Source organism: Ranitomeya imitator, chromosome 3, assembly GCF_032444005.1.
Source record: "Ranitomeya imitator isolate aRanImi1 chromosome 3, aRanImi1.pri, whole genome shotgun sequence".
Lineage (NCBI taxonomy): Eukaryota > Metazoa > Chordata > Amphibia > Anura > Dendrobatidae > Ranitomeya > Ranitomeya imitator.
The window spans coordinates 783,001,551-783,027,282 of NC_091284.1; the positions used below are offsets into that span (position 1 = coordinate 783,001,551).

Sequence of the window (25,732 nt, forward strand, 5' to 3'; positions counted from 1 at the left end):
CGCCAGGAAAGAGAGACGAAGAATACCTTCTTCTCTTAACATGCCTGTGGCCTCTGCTGTTGCGAAGAGGAATCTGATGCCGCGAAACTACGAAAAAGGTCGAAAAGACCGAAGTAGCCGCCTAAGGGGAAGTGGGCGAGGTCTGGAGAAGGCGACTGGTGCCGCCAGTGGCGTCCTTAATAATTTGGTCCAGCTTGGAACCGAAAGGACGTGAACCTTGAAAAGACAGGCTCGTAAGGGACTTCTTTGATGACTCTTGAGCCAAACAGTGCGACGGCTGGCAACAACATCACTGGGCGCCTGTGCGGTAGAAGACGTGACGTCCAGTGAACCAATTATTCCCCTGCGTGAGTAATCTGGGTGGCAAGTTCCGCCAGCCGGCCTGATGGAGCTCCAGCTTGAATGCCCCAACGGAGTTGTTTAGCCCCTCAGATACAGACTTTGAAACCCAAGTGGAAGCCAAAGTCGGGCATTGGGATGATGCGGCAAGTTTCGAAAGCCGACTTCACGAAGGATTCCATGATCCAATCGATGGAATCTTTCAGAGCCGCCCCACCGGACAGCATAAGGACTGTGTTGGTGGCAAGTCTAGCAGCCGACGGATCCACAGGGGGAGAGGTCGTTCTCTAATGCCTCTCAATCCGGTTGGCAATGAGATCCGGAGAAAAGAGATTATGAGACTCCAAGACGCTTGTCTCATTGAGAACGTCTGGTCGAATTCGCTCTTTCTCTGGCCAGAAGCTCCTCGAATTCAGGATGAGGAGCCAATACCTTGGGAGGTAGTTTAGACCGTCTAAACGAAACCGCCTGATCTGTGGGTTTCGTAGAGGAATCTTTGATGTCACAGGTCTGATTGGTCGCTCCAATGAGGCTTTGAACCATATCCCTCATGTTAGCGATTTGGTTCGAACCCGGCCCCAAATTATCCTCCGAAGGCGCATCAGAGAAAACCTCGCCTGACTCCGGGGGGAAAGGCCAGGGGGAAGTCGACCACAGAGAAGGACCGTGAGGCGAAGTGGACCGAGAAGAGAACTCAGACCAGCGTTCCTGTCTGGATCTTTCGCGGCCTGTATTAGAAGTCTCGGACGGAGCTTCTTGCGACCCGCTGGCTACTACGGAAGTCTGCAGGGGCAACCGATCTAGCACGGACACAAGGGACTGGGACACCCGTGTGAGATCCGCTACTGATAGAGTGGCAGGGGGGGGGGGGGGTCCTGGGCGGAGAGCATAATGTGGATTGCTGCAGGCCTGCCTAAGAAAAGGTCGAGGAAAAATTCAGAAGGGAAGAGTATCAGTCTGCGGTGCAGAGCTACTCACGGCAGACGCTGCGGTGGGCATAAGGCGAACACGCAAAGTGTTAGACTAAGGCAGAAGAGGGAGAACAAAAGCGACTTCCCTTAAGATTAGACATGGCGATGAAGAAGCCAGAAGGTTAGTACTCACGACAGGTGGATGGAAAGCTGCACCTCATGATGTGGATGGTCCTTAACGCAGGGGTGCAGGCAGACAGAGCAGACTTCAGGGACACTTCTGTCCAGGACCGGCTGCAATGCTGAGCCGCAAGGGATGAGGACGCCAGGCTATGCGCTTTGAGGAGCCAGCGCAAAGCGGTCCTGGTGCCGAAAAACCACTTCAGGGGCGCAGGAGAAAGTGGGCGGGGCTAACCGCCAGGATGGCGCTGGTGGGCGGAGCTCACCGACTTGAACCAGTCGGGCGGGAGAAAAGCCCGCCTGATGTAAGGAGGAAGTGGCGGAGTCGCGGCCGGAAGTAGGCCCCGGGGGAAGCCGGGGCCTAAATTAGAGGCCGGCGTCCACCGGTGCAAGACCGCGGCGCCGGAGCTGTGCGCCGCGGGTATGAAGCGGCGGGGCAGCCTGGGACAAAGGCATCGCGGCCGCAGAGAGCGGCCGGAGAAGCGTGGCTGCAGGGGCCCGAAGCGGCGAGGCGGCCTGCAAATGCCGCCGCGCTGGCAAAGATGGCAGGGGAGCCGCCACGCTGGCACAGATGGCGCTACGGGCGGCCGGAATCGTACGGTCGCAGGGGCCAGAAGCGGCGCAGCGGCCTGCAAACGCCGCCGCGCTGGCACAGATGGCGCTAAGGGCGGCCGGAATCGTACGGTCGCAGGGGCCAGAACAGGAGGCAGAACGGCCGCAGCTATGGAAGCGGCGCGGCAGACAGAAAAACACGGCCGCCGTGCGGTAAAGGGATCTCGGCCCGTGCGCGCGGATAAAAAGGCCCCTGCAACTGCGTGCAGCTGCCCGTGCAAACGGGCGACGACCAGTGGGATCCCCCCCTTAGAAGATCTGTATGGGGTGGGATGGAATGGGGAAAATACTCACCTTAAATATCCCACGTCGTTACTAACCTGAAGAGGAATGAGACGTCCAGGGAGCTGATGGACGTCCTCGTCTCCGCAACCGACAGGCTCTGGTGGGCGAGTGGGTGGGGGACGGAGCCAGGACCGGACTTCTAAGCACGCTTGTGTGCTAGGATCTTGGTCCTGGTGAGGGATCTATGAGGATACGGGGTGGCAGTACACGCCGTACTCATAGTCCGCACTGTGGGACTACAGGTGTGACTGTTCACCCTGTATCCCTCCGGAAAAACCTGAAAAGAAACGACGCACATTGAGGTAGATAAGGGTCTAATGAAAGACCCGTGTCCACCTCCTACTGACACTAAGCTAAACTGGATATCCTACTTCCTGTCGGTGGGGTGTACACTGCAGAGGAGGAGCTAACTTTTTTATTTGCATAGTGTCAGCCTCCTAGTGGCAGCAGCATACACCCATGGTTCCTGTGTCCCCCAATGAAAGGCGATAGAGAAAACATCCTGCAAACAACTTTGCAGGATGCGTTTTTTTCCCCTAAACGACACATTGCGACGTATTAAAAAAAACGCCAGTGTGAAAGTAGTCTTATGTGGATATGATTTCAAGAACTATAACAGAAAATCCCTTTAAATGAACGAAGACGTGCAATGAACAAAATACTGCAATGTTTCCGACAAGTAATTGCCCGGTATTGCCCTGTTATAATCCATTTATTATGTAGCAATAGTGCAGACTAAAAATCTCTCCACATGCCACATTAATCTCATCATTGAATTACCCAGACTATTTCTAGTGACATCATGCCATCTAGTTTGCACTTGATAAAATAGTGTCACATAATATACGTAGTTTTATTGTAATCAGACTTTTATTTATTATATCACAACGGTGAGAAAATATATATAAAAACATAAAATACAGACATTGGTCCAATGCTGTGACATTAGGCCGTCTTTTTGTTTCCATAGTTAGAGTATATTTTTTCCTCTTGTCTCATAACTTCTCTATAATGACGCACCAGTTTCCCTGATCGTGGTAACTGTGCCGGACGGCGACACCGGTGACTCTTGTGCACAACGCTTCCAGCTCTCCTTCTCGGAAGACATGATAATACCGGTGATACACTGAGCCGGGCACCAGCTGGTTTTCCTCCTTGGCACTAGTGGCTTCGTTATTTCTTGATTGATTGTTTCCTTTCAGATGCCAAGGAACTAAAAGGTCCTGAGAATCGAATGCAGTCCTGTTGGTGTGTATGGGGAGCGCAGCGCCTGACTCCTGACGAGCCTGATCACACTTGGCATTCTTTGGGATCGCCTCCTTAGACGTCTTGCCTTCCTTCAAGTACTTTGACTTGTTCGTCTTGTACTCCTGTTCCATCGCCCACACGTAAATAAGAGCTTTTCCTCCTGCTTTCAGGAGACTGATTAATTCTTGTATCGCTGCCAGTCTTCTTTCCTGCATGAAAAAAAAAAAGAAATCAGCTTGCCAGTGCGTATTAAATATAATATATCTATATTAACATGCAGTGCTCAGCATAAATGAGTACATCCCAGAGTTGTCACAAACTTTGTTTCCTTTCAGAATCAACGTTTTCTCTGGGACACCATACTACAATATACTCCCACAACGTTGACCACTGATTGCAAACAATATTTGTCATTTCGCACACCCAGACAAATAATTTTCCTAACAAATTTATTAAAACATGCTGCAAAAATGAGTACACCTAATGAAATGAAAGTCTTACGAGCAAAACTAAAGTTTGAACTACAAAATTTGAATTAACAACAATTCAGTCTAGATATTCATTACACAGGAAGACAATTCACTATAAAAAAGTCACTTAAAAGAAAAAACCCTTCCCATTTCATCCTATCATAAATGGCACCACATGGAAGAGAAATGTCACAAGACCTGAGAGAGAAAATAACTTATATTTAAATAAGAAAAGTGACAGATCTGCAAAGAATTTCTAATCAGTCAAAAAGTGAAACAAAAATGTATTAAAGATGAAACAGCAATGATCGCAGAGACATCTAGGCCGACCACGGAAGTGAACATTTCAACTCAAATAGACACGCACATTCACTGAATTTAGCTAAAGAAATAGAAAGCCAAACCAGTGGGTTTCCCATGACAGTGCAGCATTCACTGCAGAGGAATAGCACGCATAGGTGTCCACCACGAAGGAAGCCTCTCCTAGGGCCCACAAACAAAAAAAGCCCACCTACAATTTACCAGGACTAGTGATGAGCGGGTATACATGTGAGGATTCCCTAGAAACCAGGCAACCCCCCACATGTATTCAGGCTGTCTAGCAGCCATAAATCATCCAGCTGCAGCAAGGAAAATGTCCGAGCAGTCATAAATACTCAGAGACCACCCGAGCGTACACTCGCTCATCACTAACCAGGACCCATGCTGAAAAATATGAAGACTACTTGAACTTTATACTCTGGAGCAGGGGTGGGCAATTCATTTTTCCAAGGTGCCATATGAGATACTGTGACAATTGTGGAGGGCAAAGTCTACCGGACAAACTTAATTCTGCTAATTTGCTTTATATTCATTTTTATCCCTTGAGCAGAATTAAGTTTGTTAACTCGCTGCTACTGTTAAGCCATGTTACGACAGGCCTTATTGAAACAATCTTACCAGTATCTATAATCAAGACCTTGTAATTTTCTGCTGAGGCAATGTAATGACATTATCACGCCTGCTGAGCTCTCTGATGCACAGGCTCAATGACGGAAGAGGGAGTTGACTGCTCCCTGTTACAACATTGCATTCACCGGTATCTCATCCGAATTATTTATTTACTGGTGAATGTAAGAGGTTAGGCATGAGGTGGCCTTGTGGTGCAGGACACCACTATCTAAAGCCCTTTGGATGTCCTAGTCTGCACACCACACCGTTTGCTCTGGCTTCAAACTTGATGGCATTGAAAAATTGAGGCGTATAAAGAAAAAGTTGTGCCTACAATAAAACATGGTGGTGGCAGGGTCGTTCTGTGCAGCTGCATGAGTGCTGCTGGTGTCAGGGAGCTACATTTCATTGCTGACATCATTAATTCACAGATGTACTGCTCTATATCGAAAGATAATATGCTGCCATCACTCTGTGGCCTTAGTAGACGTGCACTTTTCCAACATGACACTGATCCCAAACACACATCAGTTGCCTTTCTGAAGAAGGACATGGTGAAGGTGATTCAGTGGCCAAGTGTCTCCTGATCTCACCTCAACCAAAACACCTATGGGGAATTCTGAAGAGACAAGTTGCCATCACTGTCCATCCAACATCCAAGCTCTAAAAGAGGTCGTTCCTGAACAATGGAAATAGATGATGCAATATGTCACCAACTTGTTCATTCCAAACCTAGAAGATTTGGTGCGGTCCTTAGAAATCATGGAGGGGACACAAAATTCTAAGTGTGGGGTGCATTCATTTTTGCATCAACTAAATTGAGTAAAACTGAATATTTTGTAATGAAAGTTATATCATTAACCTCGCCTTCATGTTCAGTGTTAAAAAATGCTCTATGAAGCTCAGTCAAAAATTTTAGAAATTGAGTGAGATATTGAATAAAATCTTACTTTTCAAAAGGGGTGTACTCCTTTATGTGGAACACTGCATATATCTGCAGGTAGATATGCCATGTATTAATTGTGTTATAATAGATGAAATGTGGATTACATCCGCGCTGCTGCGACAAATAATAGATCCAGATATACCGTAATTATAAGGTGTTCGGGTGGTTTATTCAACGCGTTTCGAAGCTCATGGCTTCTTCTTCGGGAAGTTTCCACACAAAGATATGAGCAGTTCTCTCACAATTGATTAGAAACAATCCTGGGGATAAGACCCTATTTGCGCTTTTTTTGTCTCCTATTTTTCTATACCTATGTATTAATTGTGAAATTGGGTCTTTTCTGCCTCTCCATCATCTTTATAAATATGAATGTGTAAAGATGGAGAGCTATGCTGTGAGGTCCGAGAAATCAGCTGCGGCTCCCCCCCTCTCACAGCATAAGGCCGGCTTCACACATTCAACTTTCAGAGTCAATGTAGGAACCCCAGTGTCCAGGTTGACCACAAGTCTGCTGAACTGTTCTCAACCTTATACAAGCCTAGGAGGCAGTCAGGAAACCCAAAGCCAGTCCCTACATGTGGGGAAACAGCCCGAAACAGACCATCTGTAGCAGTTTCTGGCTTGGCTTTTATCCCTGGTCATATTGCAAGCTTCGTAAAAGGAGTGGACATTGACTCATAGTGGTCTGTCCAAGGCTGTACCTGCATCATGATCTTGGTAAGCCACTTATTTTAGGGGGAACCTTCTAAAGATGAGATGTCAGTGGTGGGGAATTCAGCCCATGCCTGTGTGATATATAAAGAAACATTCAGAGAGATGTCAGCCATTTGTAGCGATTCTATAATGGCTGGTGGGGAGATCCCACATGGGGGACCCTTTTATTCACACTAAATACCCTACTACAGCTTATGAAGAGGACATTATGCCATAATGTCTGACAGTTGCAGGTTCTATCTCTGGGAGGAGTGAACAAACGTCTCTTGACCACTGTTACGCCAACGATTACGTGTACCATTTTCTCCATTCATATCTATTAGAATTGTGAAACGGGGTAATATGACTGATCGGCTGCTTCCAAACCCTCTGTCCTCCCAACAGATGGTGAAATGTCCTGACAGACAAGCGATACGTTGTATTCTTCAAAGCTGATGAAAACGTGCACACTCATCCTCCATACCTCTGTGGCAAAGTGGTGGATCACAGCTATGGAGATGCATGCGTCAAAGGAGCCACTTCTGAAGGGAACGGACAAGGCGTCACAGACGCAGGCCTCAAATTGTCTTTCTCCACAAATGTCCACAAGGTTCTTACTGCGGTCACAACCGATCTGGGGAAAGAAAGGGACAGTGTTAAAATCCAGAGGAGACTGGTACGTCACAGCAGAGGTGACAGTCATGGTAAGACACCCCAGATACACCAGGCTGGACTGATTTTCAATTATTCAAGATATTTGTATATTTATACTCCAGCAAGTTTTAGAATTTTCTCTCTTTTGGGAGGTAGGAGGTTTGAACCATTTAAGGTCTCATTTTTCACGTCCAAGTTCTCTCTGTTCTTCATCATGGCCTATGAGGTTATTCACATGTTCATGTTTTTTTCGCAAAATGTATGGCCATGAAAAAAACAAAACACGGATGGGTCCACTTGATTCGAGTCTCAGATCAACATTCCCCATACAGGTCTAGGGGTCCTAGAAAATAACGGACAGCCTACAGATTTCTTTTTTTCACATTATAATCAGCAGGAGAAACTGCAAATTTCTATTTTTGGAGGATATGAGAAAATCACTGCTGAAAATCTGAACCAAAACACTGCTGAAAACTCAAACCTTTTTTTGTTTTTGAGTGCAATAAAAAATCACTGTTCTCTGAATGAGGCCTAAATCAGAGGTGTAATCAGGAATTACAGCTTATCGGTATTGTCCTGTGGAAATGTCAGGAGATTATAAACACGTCTTGTCACACCACAGACTCCAGCTCCTATCCTGTCCCTCCGCCATATTTTACACGACAGGTCTGCTTGTTCGGATTGGCTGCTGAACACCACCATGAGCTCCCTATAAAATGTATGCGTATCTTATAATTATGCAAGTGCTACATGTAGGGGAAAAGCAACTAAATGCGGTAAAATACTGGGATTCTAACTTAACCCCTTCATGCCGTGCCAATTTCCATTTTTTTTCCCCTCCCCTTCTTCCAAGAACCATACATTTTATTTTTCCGTCCCCATAGTCGTAGTATGACGACTTGTTTTTTGCTGGACGAGTTGTAGTTTTGAATGACACCATTCATTTTACCACATAATGCACTGGAAAGGGGGGAAAAAAATCCAACTGTGTCACAATTGTAAAAAAAAGTGCAATTTCACAATTGTTTAATTGGTGAAATTTGTAAAATTATTATTTATTTATTTTTGCTAGTTTCACCTTTTTACGAGACCTGTAATGTTTTCAATTTTGGGGAAATGGGGCTCGGTGATGACTTGACTCTACGCCCTGAGCCAATGTATTTATGGATACCAATTTTGGGTAGACAGGATATTTTGATCGCCTCTTATTGCATTTTATTCCAATGTTTTGGCGGCCAAAAAAACTTAATTCTGGTGTTTCGATTTGTACAGCACCTCTATGTACAGAGGAAAATCATGATCTCTCGCTGTAGGCCGACGTTCACAGGAGAACAGTCAAGACAGGTACCGAGGTCTTCAGCAGACCCCCGGGTGTCATGGTATCCCATCAGCACTACACACCCCCCCCCCCACACATCACGTCATATGGAAGAGACTTTTTTTTTTAGACGAACACTCAGTCTTGTATGTGTGAAGCTTTCTGTCACACCAGTGCTTGATTGATCTCCTGGACACTATCACAATTACTTTTAATGTATGCACAACCTGCTCATTGCTTTCTTCCCCTCATCCCCTTCTCTTTTGCAGGTCTCCTTGTGTCTGCTGTCCTCCTCTCACTCGGTTACACATCCCTTCACTGCTCGAGTGGTGCGCACTTCTGCCGGCTGACCCGTGCAATGTTGCCAGGGACATACGTCCCTGTAACGCCGCACCCCCAGCTGAAGTATCAGCGGGAGGTGGGGAATGGAGACGTCGGATGCCGACTGTTTCTAGCGTGCAGGTAAGCCGTCGGAAAAGTCGATATGCCGCACCTTGGACAGATCAGTGCCTGTGTACATAAAGGCTCACTGCATGCTCCCTATACCAAAAACCCCCTGAAGAAGCCAACGCGAAACGCGCATTGGGGTCATTACCCACCCCACAAGCAGGTTGTATTCGGGAACATTTGCTGAATATGTTGATATTTAAGGAGTTGCTTGGTCCTTTTTCTTTGTGTGTGTTTTGGATACACTTGTGTTTAGATCTCTCGTGCCGCTTACACCTAAAGAACATCTCTAGAATCCGCCCTTTTCTCACCATGGAAACAACAAAAACTCTCACTGTCGCCCTAATCCACTCCCGCCTGGACTACTGCAACGCTCTATTAATTGGCCTCCCCCTCACGCGACTTTCCCCTCTCCAGTCCATCCTTAATGCGGCAGCCAGGGTTGTCCATCTGGCTAATCGTTACTCGGACGCGTCCGCTCTTCGCCAGTCGTTACATTGGCTGCCCATTCATTACAGGATACAATTCAAAGTATTTGTTCTCACCCACAAAGCTCTCCACAGTGCGGCACCCCCTTACATCTCCTCCCTCATTTCTGTCTATCGGCCAAACCGACCCCTGCGCTCTGCAAATGACTTTCGACTAACCTCTGCACTAATCCGTACCTCCCACTCCCGACTCCAAGACTTCTCCCATGCTGCACCAATCCTCTGGAATGCTCTACCCCAAGATATTAGGACCATCCACAACTTGCATAGCTTTAGGCGCTCGCTCAAAACTCATTTGTTCAGAGCGGCCTATCACGTTCACTAATCAAACTCATTTTATGTTTGTGTGTGTGTGTAGCCCATTCACTATCTCCATCTATTCCCCAACCCCTGAAGATGGCTGGACCATCATTGTAAATACATCATTGTAAATACACATCTGTGCTTTGTATCTCCCCACCTCATTGTAGATTGTAAGCTCTCACGAGCAGGGGCGGCTTATTTTGCTTTACTACTGCATTGTTAACATTGTTACCTATGACTGTTGTGTTTGAAACTGTTAAGCGCTGCGGAATATGTTGGCGCTATATAAATAAAGATTATTATTATTATTAGATAATATTGTTACATTGGTTTCCACCCATTCACTTTATACATAGATAGAGGTGTTGGGTTCCTATTGATTGCACTTGTGCTCAGACCTTATGGCTTCATAGGTTTTTACCTATTTATTCTCTGGCGCTGCTTTAATTGAACTGTTACTTGACCACTATCCATCTCCTTATAATCTCTTATAGGATCCTTATTGCACTGGCACTTTAGATCTCATAAAGACTGTTATATATGGTTTGATTTGCACCTCATGCTTTGTATATACCCACTGAGGCATGTACAGTTTTTTATTAGGTTGTGCAAACCTATTTTTATTAGGTTGTGCAAACGTCACATTTAGTTGAGATCATCTGTCTTTGTTACCATCCATTTATCCTCTTAGGCTATGTGCACGCGTTCAGGATTTCTTGCAGAAATTTCCTGAGCAAAACCGGACATTTTCTGCTAGAAATCAGCATGCGTTTTTCTCGCGGTTTTTTTTGCAGATTTTTCCGGAGGTTCCCAATGCAATAATATAGTGGGAAATCCGCAAAATTAAAGAACATGCTGCGTTTCTTACCGCAATGCGTTTTTTTCATGGAAAAAAAATGCATCATGTGCACAAAAATTGCGGAATGCATTCCAAATGATGGGATGTATAATGTATGCGTTTTTTTTTCGTGTTTTTATAGCGAAAAATCTGCAACGTGTGCACACAGCCTCACAGTGTACATCCTGGTTTGATGGGACACTTGCTATCACTTTCTCCCTATATATTATTATCCTCTTCAGGGTTTTTTAATCATTAATATGGATTTTCAATAAGTATAGGTATATGGACATTTCTACTTCCTCTTCTTTTTGGGTATTCTATTTGTTTGGAAGAATGTTTACTATTGGACCCATTCTTTTTTTGGGAGTACTTCTCTGGTATATCAGATTCCATATTCCACAACTTCAATGTACTCAATTTGGTAAAAACAAAACAAAAAAAGCTGACGTAGCGTGAATCAAAGACCTCCAATGTCACCTTGAAACATGACAATTATTTGTTAAAAGGAGTAACACAAATGAATATCCACGGATTTGGGACAGGAAACCGTCAAGATTATTTACAAGAAAAAAAGCAAGAAAAATGAATGCAGCATTTAACCAGACGGTCATGTGGAAAATGTACTGATTATGTGAGACAAGAAGGGAGAGAAAAAGTGACCTTGACAGTGATCTTAACACACCAAGAAATGTTAATGAATTGTAAACTAATTGGAGGGAACAAAGCAGATTACTTTGTAATTTGCATCTATATTGCATGAAATACATTTCGCCTCAGACTTGCTTTCTGTCCTTGCCTCTGACCACATAAAAAAAAAGCAGCGAAAATGACAAAGCGGGAAGGGGGGGTTGAGTCATGGGTCTCAATTACAGTTTATGGGAGCTGTTCATTACGGGTTAGTGGCGCTCATTTCCATGTATGCTCCTCAGTCTTATTTATTAAGGATTGAAATGGCAGTGAAGTGATAAATTGTAGGCCCAACAAAAAAACGGGTAAAGAAAAAAGGATTTTTGGTACTCGCCATAAAGTCTCTCTCGGAGCCTTCATCGATGGACACTGGTAACAATGGGCGTATGCTACGGTCGCTAGGAGGCTGACACTAAGCAACAAAAAAGTAGCTCCTCCTCAGCAGTGTACACCCCACCGACTGGCACAAAGCTTGTCAGTTAGTGAAAAAAAGCAGGAGGAGAAGCAACAACAAATAACCATATACAGGCACAACTGTGGCCCTCAGGCCCAAAATAGGCCTCCCCCCAAAAAACAAACAAACAAAAAAAAAAAAAATAGGGAGGGTGTGGTGTTCCCCAATGAAGGCTCCAAGAAAGTGAGTATTATGCAAATTGTCTCTTCAGAGAGGAAGAGGACTAGAACTCTAGTGCCACCTATTGGAAGTAGCAATCCTAACAGTCAATGTCGACCCTTTAACGAGCCTTGTCACATGACCTAGGATAAAAACCAAACCAGAATCTCAATTTGCAGACACTGTTTCGAGTGATCAGGGTGAGTATTAAAAATCCTTCTTTGTTTATGGCTTCAATGGGGGACACAGGTAACCATGGGACATCCTACAGCAGTCCTAAGGTAGGGAACAGACTATTATGCTCAAATCAGGTCGAGCAACAGCCGCTTGCAGCACCTTTCTACCTAGACCAGCATCAGCAGATGCGTAGGTATGTACCCTGTATAATCTTGTGAATGTATGAAGGGATGACCAGGTAGTGGCCTTGCTAATCTGGGTTGCAGAGGCCTGGGGGTGAACAGCCCAGGAGGCCCCCCCACCGCATCGCATGGTAGAGTGAGCCCTCTCTCCCGCAGGAGGTGGTCTATCCTTAACTCTAAGCCTCCAGTATACACACATGGATCCAGCAGGCGATAGACTTGGAGGCAGGAAGTCCCTTACAATGACCATCAGGAATGACAAACAAGGCATCCAAACTTCTGAAGGATGCAGTATTTGAGAGGTAGAGACTAGTGTTAAGCGAAGAAGGTGCTATGATAAGGTATTATCTGAGTAAGCTTGGGAGCTAACAGAGTATCTTCGGCGTACTCGAATACTATGAGTTGCTGCAGATGCATGTCTCAAAACCTGTTTGACAGCTGCAACACATGCAGGGATTGCCTATATTCGCGAGTAGGTTGACCAACTGTGTACCAGGATCTTCTGGCCCAGTCTGGGGCCACCAGGATGACTGTACTCCCTCCATCTTTATCTTCTTAAAGGGTGTGTGAATCAGAAGAAGAGGTGGAAAAAGGTAGGGAAGTTGAAAAAGACTAAGGCATGACTAGGTCATTGTAACTGTTCAATGGTCTTCTGCAGCCACTCACAAAGATTGCCACACATTGGACCTCATCTTCACCCACCTCTGCTCTCTATCTAACTCACTTCTCCCTCTTTTTGACCACAAGCTGCTCACATTCTCTTCCCTCTCCACTCCTTGTCCACAATCCCCACTCAACAAACTTGCACACCCTCGCAGAAATCTTAAACACCTCAATCTACACTCACTGTCTGAATCCCTTCTCCCTCTTACAGGCATAAGTTCCCTACACACTGCGGATGCTGCTCTATATAACACTACAATAGCTGTAGCTCTGGAATCCGTCACCCCCCCTCACACATACCAAAGCTCGCACACCAGCCTGACCAAAGAACAGACAGGCTACCAGGGTTGCGGAGCGGAGATGAGATGATCCCGCTCCAGTGAGCACTTCATCGCATTCAAACAGTCCCTCACTAGTTTCAAGGCCACACTCGCTGCAGCAAAACAAACCTACTTCTCATCTCTCATATCCTCCGTCTCACAACCCTAAACAGTTATTCAACACTTTCAATTCTCTCCTCCATCCCCCAAGCACCCCTTCCCTCTCCACTCATCTCGGTGGAAGACTTATCATTCTTCTGCTTGAAAAATTAGGCTAACATCAGAGACAGTTTTGGTTGACAACCTCCAGAGCCCTTCCTCCTAACTGCCCAACCCTCCTCCTCCAAAACAAATTTCTCCACCATTACAGGAGATCGACTCTCCACTCTACTCTCAAGATCACATCTCAACACCTGTGCACTTGACCTGATCCCATCCCACTTCATCTCAACCCTAACCTATCTCTTCAACCTATCACTAACAACTGAGGTTATCCCCTCAAGCTTTAAACAGGCCTCAATCACACCGATCCTCAAAAAGCCCTCTCTTGACTCATACTCTGCATCTAGCTATCACCCTATATCACTTCTCCACTATGCCTCAAAACAACTGGAACAAACACGTCCATCTTGAACGGTCCTCCCACCTCTCTTCCTGCTCCCTCTTCGACCGCTTTCAATCTGGCTTCCGGCCACATCACTCCACTGAAACTGCCATAACTAAAGTCACCAGTGTACCAATTCATTATATATTTTAGGAGTCAGTCCATTTTGTATCGACTCCGACTATACAGCCCTGACTCGTGACAACTTGCCAGTGGAGAGGGGAAAATGCTCTTTGACAAATGGAGGGGGAAAGGGACGGATTCCATTGCAACCATCATTTTTCATACAACTTTCATGCAGTGTCTAAGAGAGTGTGGGGATAGGCGACTTAGAGAACGAATCCCCAGGAGGAGTGCCGAGATCTTTTCCTCTGGAAGACTCTTGCATGACAGATATTGAACAGCATACCTAGGAAAACTAGGTGCTGGACTGGGATCAGAAACGATTTCTCAGTGTAGGCTGGGTAATAGTCTCCAGGGTGACCTGTAGACTTTCAGAACAGTCTAGGAAGGACGGGCCCTTGATCAGGAGTTCGTCCAGGAAGGGGATGATTACTATCCCTTTGGGACGAAGAATAGCCATAACAGCCGCCATAACCTTTGTGAACAGAGACGAGCCCCAATAGAAGGGCTGTGAACTGGTAGTATTAACTCTAGCCTGCGAAGTAGAGAAAAATCTGATGCGCTACACAAATCGGGATGTGGAGATAGGCATCCTGAATGTACACTGAACAGAGGAACTCCTCAAGTTCTATAGAGGCAATGACGGAGGCCCAAAAGCCAGTTTAATAGCCTAAGATCCAGGATCAGATGGAGAGATCCATCCTTCTTTGGGACCACGAAGAGGTTGGAATAGGAACTTGAGCAGCGATCCCGAGAGGGTTGATAGCATGAAAGAAAACAGGGACTTAGGCTGGGAACTTTGGAGGGCGGAATGCGAAGAAACAGAAATTCCTTCTCTCTCATGCAATCTTGTAGCCTGTGGTAACAATCTCCCTAACCCAGGCGTAATCCAATATGGAGACCCACATGTCCCAGTGAAGAAGATGGCCATTCACCCAGAGAGGATTCCTAGGTAGGGGTGACTCGTCATGCAAAAGAGAATTGGATCAGGACTCTGAGGGTTTGACAGGGTGACCTTTAGAGCTGGTGCCGGCTTGTAGGACAGGACACCGGTCGCACCGAGCGGAGGTCCCAGAGGAGAAATGACGAATGGGGTGAAACTGAAGCAAACATCTCCTAGTAAATGGATGTTTACACTTAGGCTGGGGAAGAGAGGTGCTCTTACCGATGGTGGTGTCAAAGATTAGCTGATCCAAAAACACGCGATCCTTGGAAAGGGAGATTGGAAAGGGACATTTTGGTTGTTGGGTCCTTGAGCCAGAGAATTCTGCAAATGGCTACAATATTGCTAGTAACTCGGGTAGAACAAATGGCAGCATCAAGAGACGGAATGAGCACATATTTACCTGTGTGGGCAATCTGGTCCGCAATATCAGCCAATTCGTCCGGCAAGGCAGCTTATCAGATGCCCTGCCAAATGAGCTTTGTCCAGGAGGAAAATCCAAGACTGTCGTATCTCTAAAGGACTCCACTGACCGAGAGATCGAGGTCCTGGCCAAGTCCACCTTTGAGGCTACTGGCACCTCTCTTTGTCCTGCTATTGCTTCCACATGGGTAGCCAAGTCGATTTTCCGCCTGGACAAAGCTCCTTTGGCAGGGCATCTGATAAGCTTCCTTGCCGGACGAATTGGCTGATATTGCGGACCAGATTGCCCACAGGAGGAGCCACACCTTAGTTGCCCTGGCTGTTTGTTTCGGGTCATTATGATGCTGGAAGACCCAGTCACGACCCATCTTCAATGCTCTTTCTGAGGGATGGAGTTTGTTGGCCAAAATCTCACTATACATGACCCTATCCACCCTCCCTTCAATATGGTGCAGTCGTTCAGTCCCCTTTGCAGAAAAGCACCCCCAAAGTATGATGTTTCTCCCACCATGCTTAACAGTTGGGAGGGTGTTCTTTGGGTTGTACTCATCCTTCTTCCTCTAAACACAGCAAGTGGAGTTGATACCAAAAAGTTCTTTTTTTGGCCTTATTTGACCACATGACCTTCTCCCATGCCTGCTCTGGATCATCCAGATGGTCATTGGTGAACTTCAAACGGGCCTGGACATGTGCTGGCATGAGCAGGGGGATCTTGCATGCCCTGCAGGATTTTAATCCATGACGACGTATTACTAGCAGTAATGTTTGAGAATATGGTCTCACCTTTCTTCAGGTCATTGACGAGGTCCTCCCATGTAGTTCTCGGTTGATCCCTAACCATTCTCAGAATCATCCTTACCCCACAAGGTAAGCACTTGCATGAAGCCCCAGACTGAAGAAAAATTTCAGTCATCTTGTGTTGCTTCTATTTTCTAATAATTGTGCCAACAGTTGTTGCCTTTTCATCAAGCTGCTTAAATATTGTCCTGTAGTCCATCCAAGCCAAGTGCAGGTCTACAATTTTATCCCTGGAGTCCTTATACAGCTCTTTGATCTTGGCCATGGTGGAGAGGTTGGAGTGTGATTGAGTGTGTGGACAGGTGTCTTTTATACAGGTAATGACATCAAACAGATGAAATTAATACAGGTAATGAGAGCAGAGTAGAAGGGCTTCTTAAAGAAAAGCTAACAGGTCTGTGAGGCAGAATTCTCGCTGGTTGGTAGGTGACCAATTACCGTATATACTCGAGTATAAGCCGAGATTTTCAGCCCATTTTTTTGGGCTGAAAGTCCCCCTCTCGGCTTATACTCGAGTCATATACCCGGGTGTCAGCAGGGGAGGGGGAGCGGGGGCTGTGTAATCATACTTACCTGCTCCCAGCGCGGTCCCTGCAGTCCCTGGCTTCTCCGGCGCTGCAGATTCTTCCTGCACTGAGCGGTCACATGGCACCGCTCATTACAGAAATGAATAGGCAGCTCCACCCTCATAGGGGAGGAGCCGCATATTCATTGCTGTAAATGATCGGTGCCATGTGACCGCTCAATTACAGGAAGAAGCTGCAGCGCCGGAGAAGCCAGGGACTGCAGGGACCGCGCCGCAGCAGGTAAGGGGAGCGCAGCGCTATAATTACCTGCTCCTCGCTCCGGCTCCGTCTGCAGTGTCCTCTAGCAATGACGCTCAGGTTAGAGGGCGCTGTGACGTAGTCAGTGCGCGCCCTCTGCTGAGCGTCAGTGCTGGAGACGGAGCCGCACGAGGAGCAGGTAATTATTGAAAGCGCCGGCGTCCTGAGAAGAGAGGTGAGTATGTGATTTTTTTTTTTTTTATGGCAGCACCAGCAGCATTCTAAGGAGCACCTATGGGGCCATAAAGGTGCAGAGCATATAAGGGGCACAGCATTATAAGGAGCACCTATGGGGCCATAAAGGTGCAGAGCATATAAGGGGCACAGCATTATAAGGAGCACCTATGGGGCCATAAAGGTGCAGAGCATATAAGGGGCACAGCATTATAAGGAGCACCTATGGGGCCATAAAGGTGCAGAGCATATAAGGGGCACAGCATTATAAGGAGCACCTATGGGGCCATAAAGGTGCAGAGCATATAAGGGGCACAGCATTATAAGGAGCACCTATGGGGCCATAAAGGTGCAGAGCATATATGGGGCACAGCATTATAAGGAGCACCTATGGGGCCATAATCAAAGGTGCAGAGCATATATGGCACAGCATTATAAGGAGCACCTATGGGGCCATAATCAACGGTGCAGAGCATTCTATATAGCACAGTTGTATATGGAGCATCTATGGGGCAATAATGAACGGTATGGAGCATCTATTTTTATTTTTGAAATTCACCGGTAAATGCTGCATTTTCTACCCTAGGCTTATACTCGAGTCAATAAGTTTTCCCAGTTTTTTGTGGCAAAATTAGGGGGGTCGGCTTATACTCGGGTCGGCTTATACTCGAGTATATACGGTACTTATTTTATGCATTAAAATACAATTTAATTATGTAAAAAATCTTACAATGTGATTGTTTTTATTTTTGGATTCTGTCTCTCATCATAGTTCAAGTACATACAATAAAAATTGCAGACCTCTCCATTATTTGTAGGTGGAAAAAACTTGCAAAATCGGCAGTGTATCAAATACTTATTTGCTCCACTGTAGCTGCAGCCTAACAAAATAAAGCATACTAAAAAAAAAAAGTCTACAATCAAAAAAAATAAAAAAGATTAGGAAATAAGATATGATTCACTATGTAGGCGACACATATCCTTTAAAGTGATCAGACTATAATTTTTTTAGAATTACTCACCATGTACAAATTCTTGTTGACCCCAATATATTTGCCGTTGCCACAGCCCACATCAGCCACGAGAGAGCCGGCTGATAAACTCATAAGGAAGTCCACCACCTTGGGCCAAGGAGAGTGTCTTGTGCTGCTGAAGTGGCCAGCGATATCTTCGTAGACCTTATGAACATATTCTTTCTCCAGGGACTCCGGCACCAAGTCACTGACTCGCGGAGATTTCTTCTCTAAGCCTTGCTGGCTATCACACACTGATGGATAAGCTGTATGGATATATTAAGAGCAGGATGGTTGATTTTCTTATGGGTATTAAAAAAAAAATGCATTATCAAAAAATTAAATCCTTCCTAAATTTTTAAAAAACATCCTTGAAATATTTAAGTTTACACAATGGCCGCTTGAGTAGTCACAATAGGCCGACATTACTTGTATCTTACTTTACAGCTTTGCTGTATAGACTTGGACAGGGCCAGCAGAGTCATCTAGTTATCAGTGGAGACAAAAATTAAATGCAAAAAAAAAAAAAAAAACTTTTCCAGGAAAAGTTGAATTTTTCGAGCTGTGGTCGCTACTAAGAAAATAAAGTATTGAATGGATTTATTAAAAAAAAGCTATGAAAATAATACATGAATGGCTCAGTGCTGCCAGAGCCAATGCCGCTCTCCATTCGAGATGCCAAGCACAGGACCATTACGTGGCCTAATAGGGTATACAGGCAGGCTGGGTCTTTGTAGGACGACCCCTGTAATATGGAAAAAAAAAAAAAATATGAAAAGGTCATTTCTATGCGAGACTTACCACATTTACATGAGCCATGTCTTATTTTTCTAAATGTAAAGGATGTCCTTGTACCTCTCCTGCTTAGGGTCAGCTCTCCTGCATTCCTGCTGACGGTTTCCACCTTCTGTCCTTCCGATATTTGAACAACATCAAGCTTTCGTGGAGTGATGCTGGAAGGAACAAAGTTCAGTAATTACAGAGATCGGATAAGACGGGAATAGATTCAGCAGTGAAGCGCTGTAGAATTGCGCCGGTTCTTCTCGGCGTCACGGACATCACTCAGAAGAAAATGGTTTTGCTATTGAAAAGGAAATGAAGTGGAAATATCCATAAACAAGTAATGAACTGTCCAGACTCCGAGACGCTCAGCTCCTGGGAGAAGCTATACTTTGTGCTGAATACACCAGTCATGGACTTCAGTCAAAACAGTCATTTCCCCGTCATCCACGTAGAGAAGAGACGCTTACAGGGGGATGTATAAATGTTCATTGCTCCATGGGCACCTCAAGTGCGAAGAATAATCTGGCCAAAAACCTGGAACCACGGGAGAAGCCACAAGAGAACAGAGTAACATGGATAAAGGCACAAGGCCAGCCTAATTCTTAGTCTAAGATCTACCCTAGTATCTAATAGTTAAAATGCACTTTGTTCGAGGGGCAGCCCCTTTAAGTATTACAATTCGAAATTAGTAGACTGGTGGAAAGATGATCTTCTATAAGTGTAGTTCTTGTTAGGAGGAAAGAAAAAAAAAAACATTTTGGAAAAAGCCAGGATTAAAAATATCTAATTGTTTCGCAGAACTGTGCATCTTCATGGGTTTAGATATGCTAAAAATTTTTTTGTTGTTTAACCCCTTAATGACAGCCAATACATCTTTTAACTGACCTTACATATAAGAGAATAGCCTCCCCATACAGGTGACAATCCAGCAGCTGTCGGCTGTCCACTATAGCTGACAACTTGCTGTATCAGCCACGATCAGTGTTTGCCCTATCCAAATCTGTTTAACCCCTTAGATGCTGCTGTTAATAGTGACTACATCGCTATAAATGGTTAACCAGGTGTGGGGTCTTCCTCTTTATCCAAATTGGTGCCCTCATATAATGATCATGTGGTCCTGATGTTTGCTATGGCAATTCATGACCAAATAGCGGCCTTAGCATCTGACGGCTGTAGTAATCTGTTCAGAAGTTAGCGGCATTTAGGTGGTAAAAATGCACATTTTCATTTCTGTCATACCACTTTGCATTAATTCCTGTAAAGCACCTGAAGGGTTAATAAACTACCTGACAGCAGTTTTTGATATGTCAGGGGTGCCGTTTTTAAAATAGTATCATGTTTGGGGGGTTTCCCAATATATGAGACCCCTAAAGTGACTTCAAACATGGATAAGTTCCTAAAAAAAATAAATTTTGTAAATTTCCTTGAAAAAATGAAACAAAATAAAATAACATTTTACAAATGGTGCTGATGTAAAGCAGATGAGGGAAATGTTATTTATTAATGGTTTGCTGTGGTACGACCATCTGGATTAAAGGGATAATCATTCAAATTTAGAAAATTGCAAATTTAACATTTTTCTCACATTTTTGATATTTTTTTTATAAATAAACAAAACATATTGACCTAAATTTACCATTATCATAAAGTAGAATATGTCATGAAAAAACAATCTCAAAATCACTGGGATATGTTGAAGCGTTCAAGGGTTATTACCGCATAAAGTGACACTGGTCAGATTTTAAAAATTTGGCTCCGTCACTAAGGGGTTAAGTATGTGACGGATGAAAGAAAGCAAGATCACAGGATCAGACTACACAGGGTTTGTGTGTAGTCTGTTACTATGGAGACAGTTCTGTATAGGCGCTGTATACACAAGAGTGTTTATGTGCTGTGGTACTAACTGCAATACATTCTTAGATGATATGCCAATATTTATTTCATTTGTTTGATTATATAGCGCTATTAATTCCACAGCGCTTTACAGACATCACCATCACTGGGACATCATCTCCATTGGGACTAATAAATTATCTATCTGTATGTAACATAGTAACATAGTTAGTAAGGCCGAAAAAAGACAAAACCTCACAGTGATCAAAATAAAAAAAAACAGTAAATGACCCCCCCCCCCCCTTTGTCACCCCCATACCCCCCCTTTGTCACCCCCATAGGTAGGGACAATAATAAAATAAAGAATTTTTTTTTGTTTCTACTAAGGTTGGAGTTAGGGTTAGGGTTCGGTATGTGCACACGTATTCTGGTCCTCTGCGGATTTTTCCGCAGCGGATTTTGATAAATCCGCAGTGCTAAACCGCTGTGGATTTACCGCGGTTTTTCTGCGCATTTCACTGCGGTTTTACAACTGCGATTTTCTATTGGAGCAGTTGTAAAACCGCTGCGGAATCCGCAGAAAGAAGTGACATGCTGCGGAATGTAAACCGCTGCGTTTCCGTGCAGTTTTTCTGCAGCATGTGTACAGCGATTTTTGTTTCCCATAGGTTCACATTGAACTGTAAACTCATGGGAAACTGCTGCGGATCCGCAGCGTGTGCACATAGCCTAATTCTAAAGGTATGTGCACACGCTGCGGATTGGCCACTGCAGATTCGCAGCAGTGTTCCATCAGGTTTACAGTACCATGTAAACATATGGAAAACCAAATCCGCTGTGCCCATGATGCGGAAAATACCGCGCGGAAACGCTGCGTTGTATTTTCCGCAGCATGTCAATTCTTTGTGCAGATTCCGCAGCATTTTACACCTGTTCCTCAATAGGAATCCGCAGGTGAAATCCGCACAAAAAACACTGGCAATCCGCGGTAAATCCGCAGGTAAAACGCAGTGCCTTTTACCCGCAGATTTTTCAAAAATGGTGCTGAAAAATCTCACACGAATCCGCAACATGGGCACATAGCCTTAGGGTTAGGGTTGGAATTAGGGTTGGGGTTAGGGGTGTGTTGGGGTTAGTGTTGGAGGTAGAATTGAGGGGTTTCCACTGTTTAGGCACATCGGGGGTCTCCAAACGCAACATGGCGCCACCATTGATTCCAGCCAATCTTGTATTCAAAAAGTCAAATGGTGCTCCCTCACTTCCGAGCCCCGACATGTGCCCAAACAGTGGTTTACCCCAACATATGGGGTACCAGCATACTCAGGACAAACTGCGCAACAATTTCATCTCACCTATGACCCCACAGCACTGGTCACTACTGAGCATGTACATAAAGTGCAGCACAGATTCATCTCAACTATGACTCCACAGCACTGGTCACTACTGAGCATGTACATAAAGTGCGGCACAGATTCATCTCAACTACAACTCCACAGCACTGGTCACTACTGAGCATGTACATAAAGTGCAGCACAGATTCATCTCAACTACAACTCCACAGCACTGGTCACTACTGAGCATGTACATAAAGTGCAGCACAGATTCATCTCAATTATGACTCCACAGCACTGGTCACTACTGAGCATGTACATAAAGTGCAGCAGAGATTCATCTCAACTACAACTCCACAGCACTGGTCACTACTGAGCATGTACATAAAGTGCAGCACAGATTCATCTCAACTACGACTCCACAGCACTGGTCACTACTGGGCATGTACATAAAGTGCAGCACAGATTCATCTCAACTACAACTCCACAGCACTGGTCACTACTGAGCATGTACATAAAGTGCAGCACAGATTCATCTCAACTACAACTCCACAGCACTGGTCACTACTGAGCATGTACATAAAGTGCAGCACAGATTCATCTCATGTACGATGACCCAGGCCATCATGTTTTACATTTAAAAAAAAAAAAAATACAAAAAGGAAAAATGGGCCAATACAAAAGTTTGGGCACCCTGCCTGGTTAGTACCTAGTTCGAAAATATCTTAGCTTGTAAGTGCTTTTTGTAGCCAGGCAAGAGCCTTTCAATTCTTGTTTGAGGGATTTTCATCCACTCTTCCTTGGAAAAATTCTTCCAGTTCTCTGAGGTTCCTTGGTTGTCTTGCATGCACTGCAATTTTGAGGTCTAACCACAGATTTTCAATGATGTTCAGATCAGTGGACTGTGCCTTTTGAGGTCGTCTATTGTTGATTTTGACGTGCTTTTAAGATCATTATCCATTTGTAGAGGCCATCCTATTTTAAACGTCATTTTTTTTTTTTTTTTAAAAGATGGTGTTATATTTTCATCAATAATTTGTTGCAATTTCATTGAACCCATTCTTCCCTCTACTAGTGATGAGCGAATATACTCGTTGCTCGGGTTTTCCAGAGCACGCTCAGGTGGTCTCCGAGTATTTGTGATTGCTCGGAGATTTAGTTTTTTCACCTCAGCTGCATGATTTACGGCTGCTAGCCAGCCTGATTACATGAGGGGATTCCCTAGCAACCAGGCAGCCCCCACATGTACTCGGGCTGTCTAGTAGCTGTAAATCATGCAGCTGCCTCAACAAAAACTAAGTCTATGAGCAGTAACAAATAGTCGGAGACCACTCGAGCAACGAGTACACTCGCTCACACTACCCTCTACCCATGAAATGCTCGGACTGACCAGCGGCTCGCCTAACCCGAGCACAACAGCTGCATAGAAATACATGCTGTCAGGAGAGCGGACAACCAGACCGAGATTCTCGTCAGGGTTATATGGCTGCGTGACACTTCCCTTAAAGGGAACCTGTCACCCCGTTTTTTCAGATTGAGATATAAATACTGTTAAATAGGGCCTGCGCTGTGCGTTACTATAGTGTATGTAGTGTACCCTGATTCCCCACCTATGCTGAGAAATACATTACCAAAGTCGCCATTTTCGCCTGTCAATCAGGCTGGTCAGGTCGGGTGGGCGTGGTGACATCGCTGTTTCTTCCCCAGCTTTCCGTTGGTGGCGTAGTGGTGTGCGCATGTCCAAGTTCCGAATTCACTGCGCGCACGTGAAGACACAGCGCGCGATCTGCGCTGTCATCCCTTTCATCGGTGGGGGCGGCCATCTTCCTGGGGCCGCGCGTGCGCAGATAGAGTGCTCTGCTGCACGGGGCTTCAGGAAAATGGCCGCGGGATGCCGCGCATGCGCAGAAGAGATCGCGGCGGCCATTTTCCCAAAGCCGAGAGAAAATGGCCGCCGCGATCTCTTGTGCGCACGCGCGGCATCCCGCGGCCATTTTCCTGAAGCCCCGTGCAGCAGAGCACTATCTGCGCACGGTGGGGGCGCCCCAGGAAGATGGCCGCCCCCACCAATGAAAGGGATGACAGCGCAGATCGCGCGCTGCTTGTTCACGTGCCCACAGTGGATTAGTCACTGCGACATGCGCACACCACTACGCCACCAACGTAAAGCTGAGGAAGAAACAGCGCTGTGAACACGCCCACCCGACCTGACCAGCCTGATTGACAGGCGAAAACGGCGACTTTGGTAATGTATTTCTCAGCATAGGTGGGGAATCAGGGTACACTACATACACTATAGTAACGCACAGCGCAGGCCCTATTTAACAGTATTTATAGCTCAATCTGAAAAAACGGGGTGACAGGTTCCCTTTAAGGGAAGCTATTACATTGAAGATGCAGTCTGATTTTAAGAAAGGCTATCAGAAAGTAAATGGAAGCACATAAGTAAGCACCACCATCAACAAATAGTCAAAATGGATAAAAAAAAATTTTCCCTTTCGCTTTTATGTCATTTTTGGTTGCTTTTTATGTAGGCTTCCCCTTGCCTTGTAAAGCATAGAGTGCCTTTACGGAGGGGAAAATGCCTGAAGAAATGTCAGATTACTTATTTAAAAGGGAATCTGTTAATCACGTTTTTGCTATTTAATCTGAGAGCAGAAATATGTGGGGGCAGAGACCTCGATTCCAAGGATTTGTCACTTAGGGTACCATCACACAGTGGCATTTTGATCGCTACGACGGTACGATCCGTGACGTTCCAGCGATATCCTTACGATCTCGCTGTGTCTGACACGCTCCTGCGATCAGGGACCCCGCTGAGAATCGTACGTCGTAGCAGATCGTTTGAAACTTTATTTCGTCGCTGGCTCTCCCGCTGACATCGCTGGATCGGCGTGTGTGACGCGTGTGTGAAGCGATTCAGCGACTAAGCGCAGGGCCGCGCTTAGTAACCCGATGTTTACCCTGGTTACCAGCGTAAACGTAAAAAAACCAAACACTACATACTTACATTCTGCTGTCTGTCCCCGGCGCTCTGCTTCTCTGCACTCCTCCTGCATCCTGTGTCAGCGACAGCCAGCCAGAAAGCACAGCGGTGACGTCACCGCTCTGCTTTCCGGCCGCTGTGCTCACAGTCAGTGCAGGAAAGCACAGCGCCGGGGACAGACAGCTGAAGGTAAGTATGTAGTGTTTGTTTTTTTTACGTTTACGCTGGTAACCAGGGTAAACATCGGGTTACTAAGCGCGGCCCTGCGCTTAGTAACCCGATGTTTACCCTGGTTACCAGGGGACTTCGGCATCATTGGTCGCTGGAGAGCTGTCTGTGTGACAGCTCTCCAGCGACGCTGCAGCGATCGACATCGTTGTCGTATCGCTGCAGCGTCGTTTCAGTGTGACGGTACCCTTAGGCTGTGTGTTGTAGTTTCAATACAATCAGTTTTATCAGCAGGAGATTATCACTGCCGGACTAGGTCTCATGTGCAAATCAGTCCAGCATATCTATGTAACACCAAACCTACCACTGATTGTTCATTGTCAGAAAGCTGCCAGTGTACACAGGGTTGCGGGCAAAGTAAT

The 25,732-nt window shown here is 45.5% G+C and overlaps 1 protein-coding gene across 2 annotated transcripts in view; it reads right to left on the reverse strand.

Moving 5' to 3' along the window:
- Positions 1 to 3,166: 3,166 nt before the first annotated feature.
- Positions 3,167 to 25,732, reverse strand: part of ALKBH8 (alkB homolog 8, tRNA methyltransferase) — a 64,741-nt gene continuing 42,175 nt past the window's right edge. Inside the window, exons 9-12 of one of the 2 annotated variants that reach the window (XM_069759128.1) lie at positions 19,065 to 19,162; positions 18,219 to 18,475; positions 7,099 to 7,248; positions 3,167 to 3,784 (exon numbers count right to left, since the gene is read on the reverse strand). In XM_069759128.1, coding sequence (XP_069615229.1) covers positions 3,323 to 3,784; positions 7,099 to 7,248; positions 18,219 to 18,475; positions 19,065 to 19,162 — 967 coding nt within the window. In that variant the 3' untranslated portion in view covers positions 3,167 to 3,322. Of the gene's footprint in view, positions 3,785 to 7,098; positions 7,249 to 18,218; positions 18,476 to 19,010; positions 19,163 to 25,732 lie in introns of both variants that reach the window. The other variant, XM_069759127.1, reaches the window with a different exon arrangement.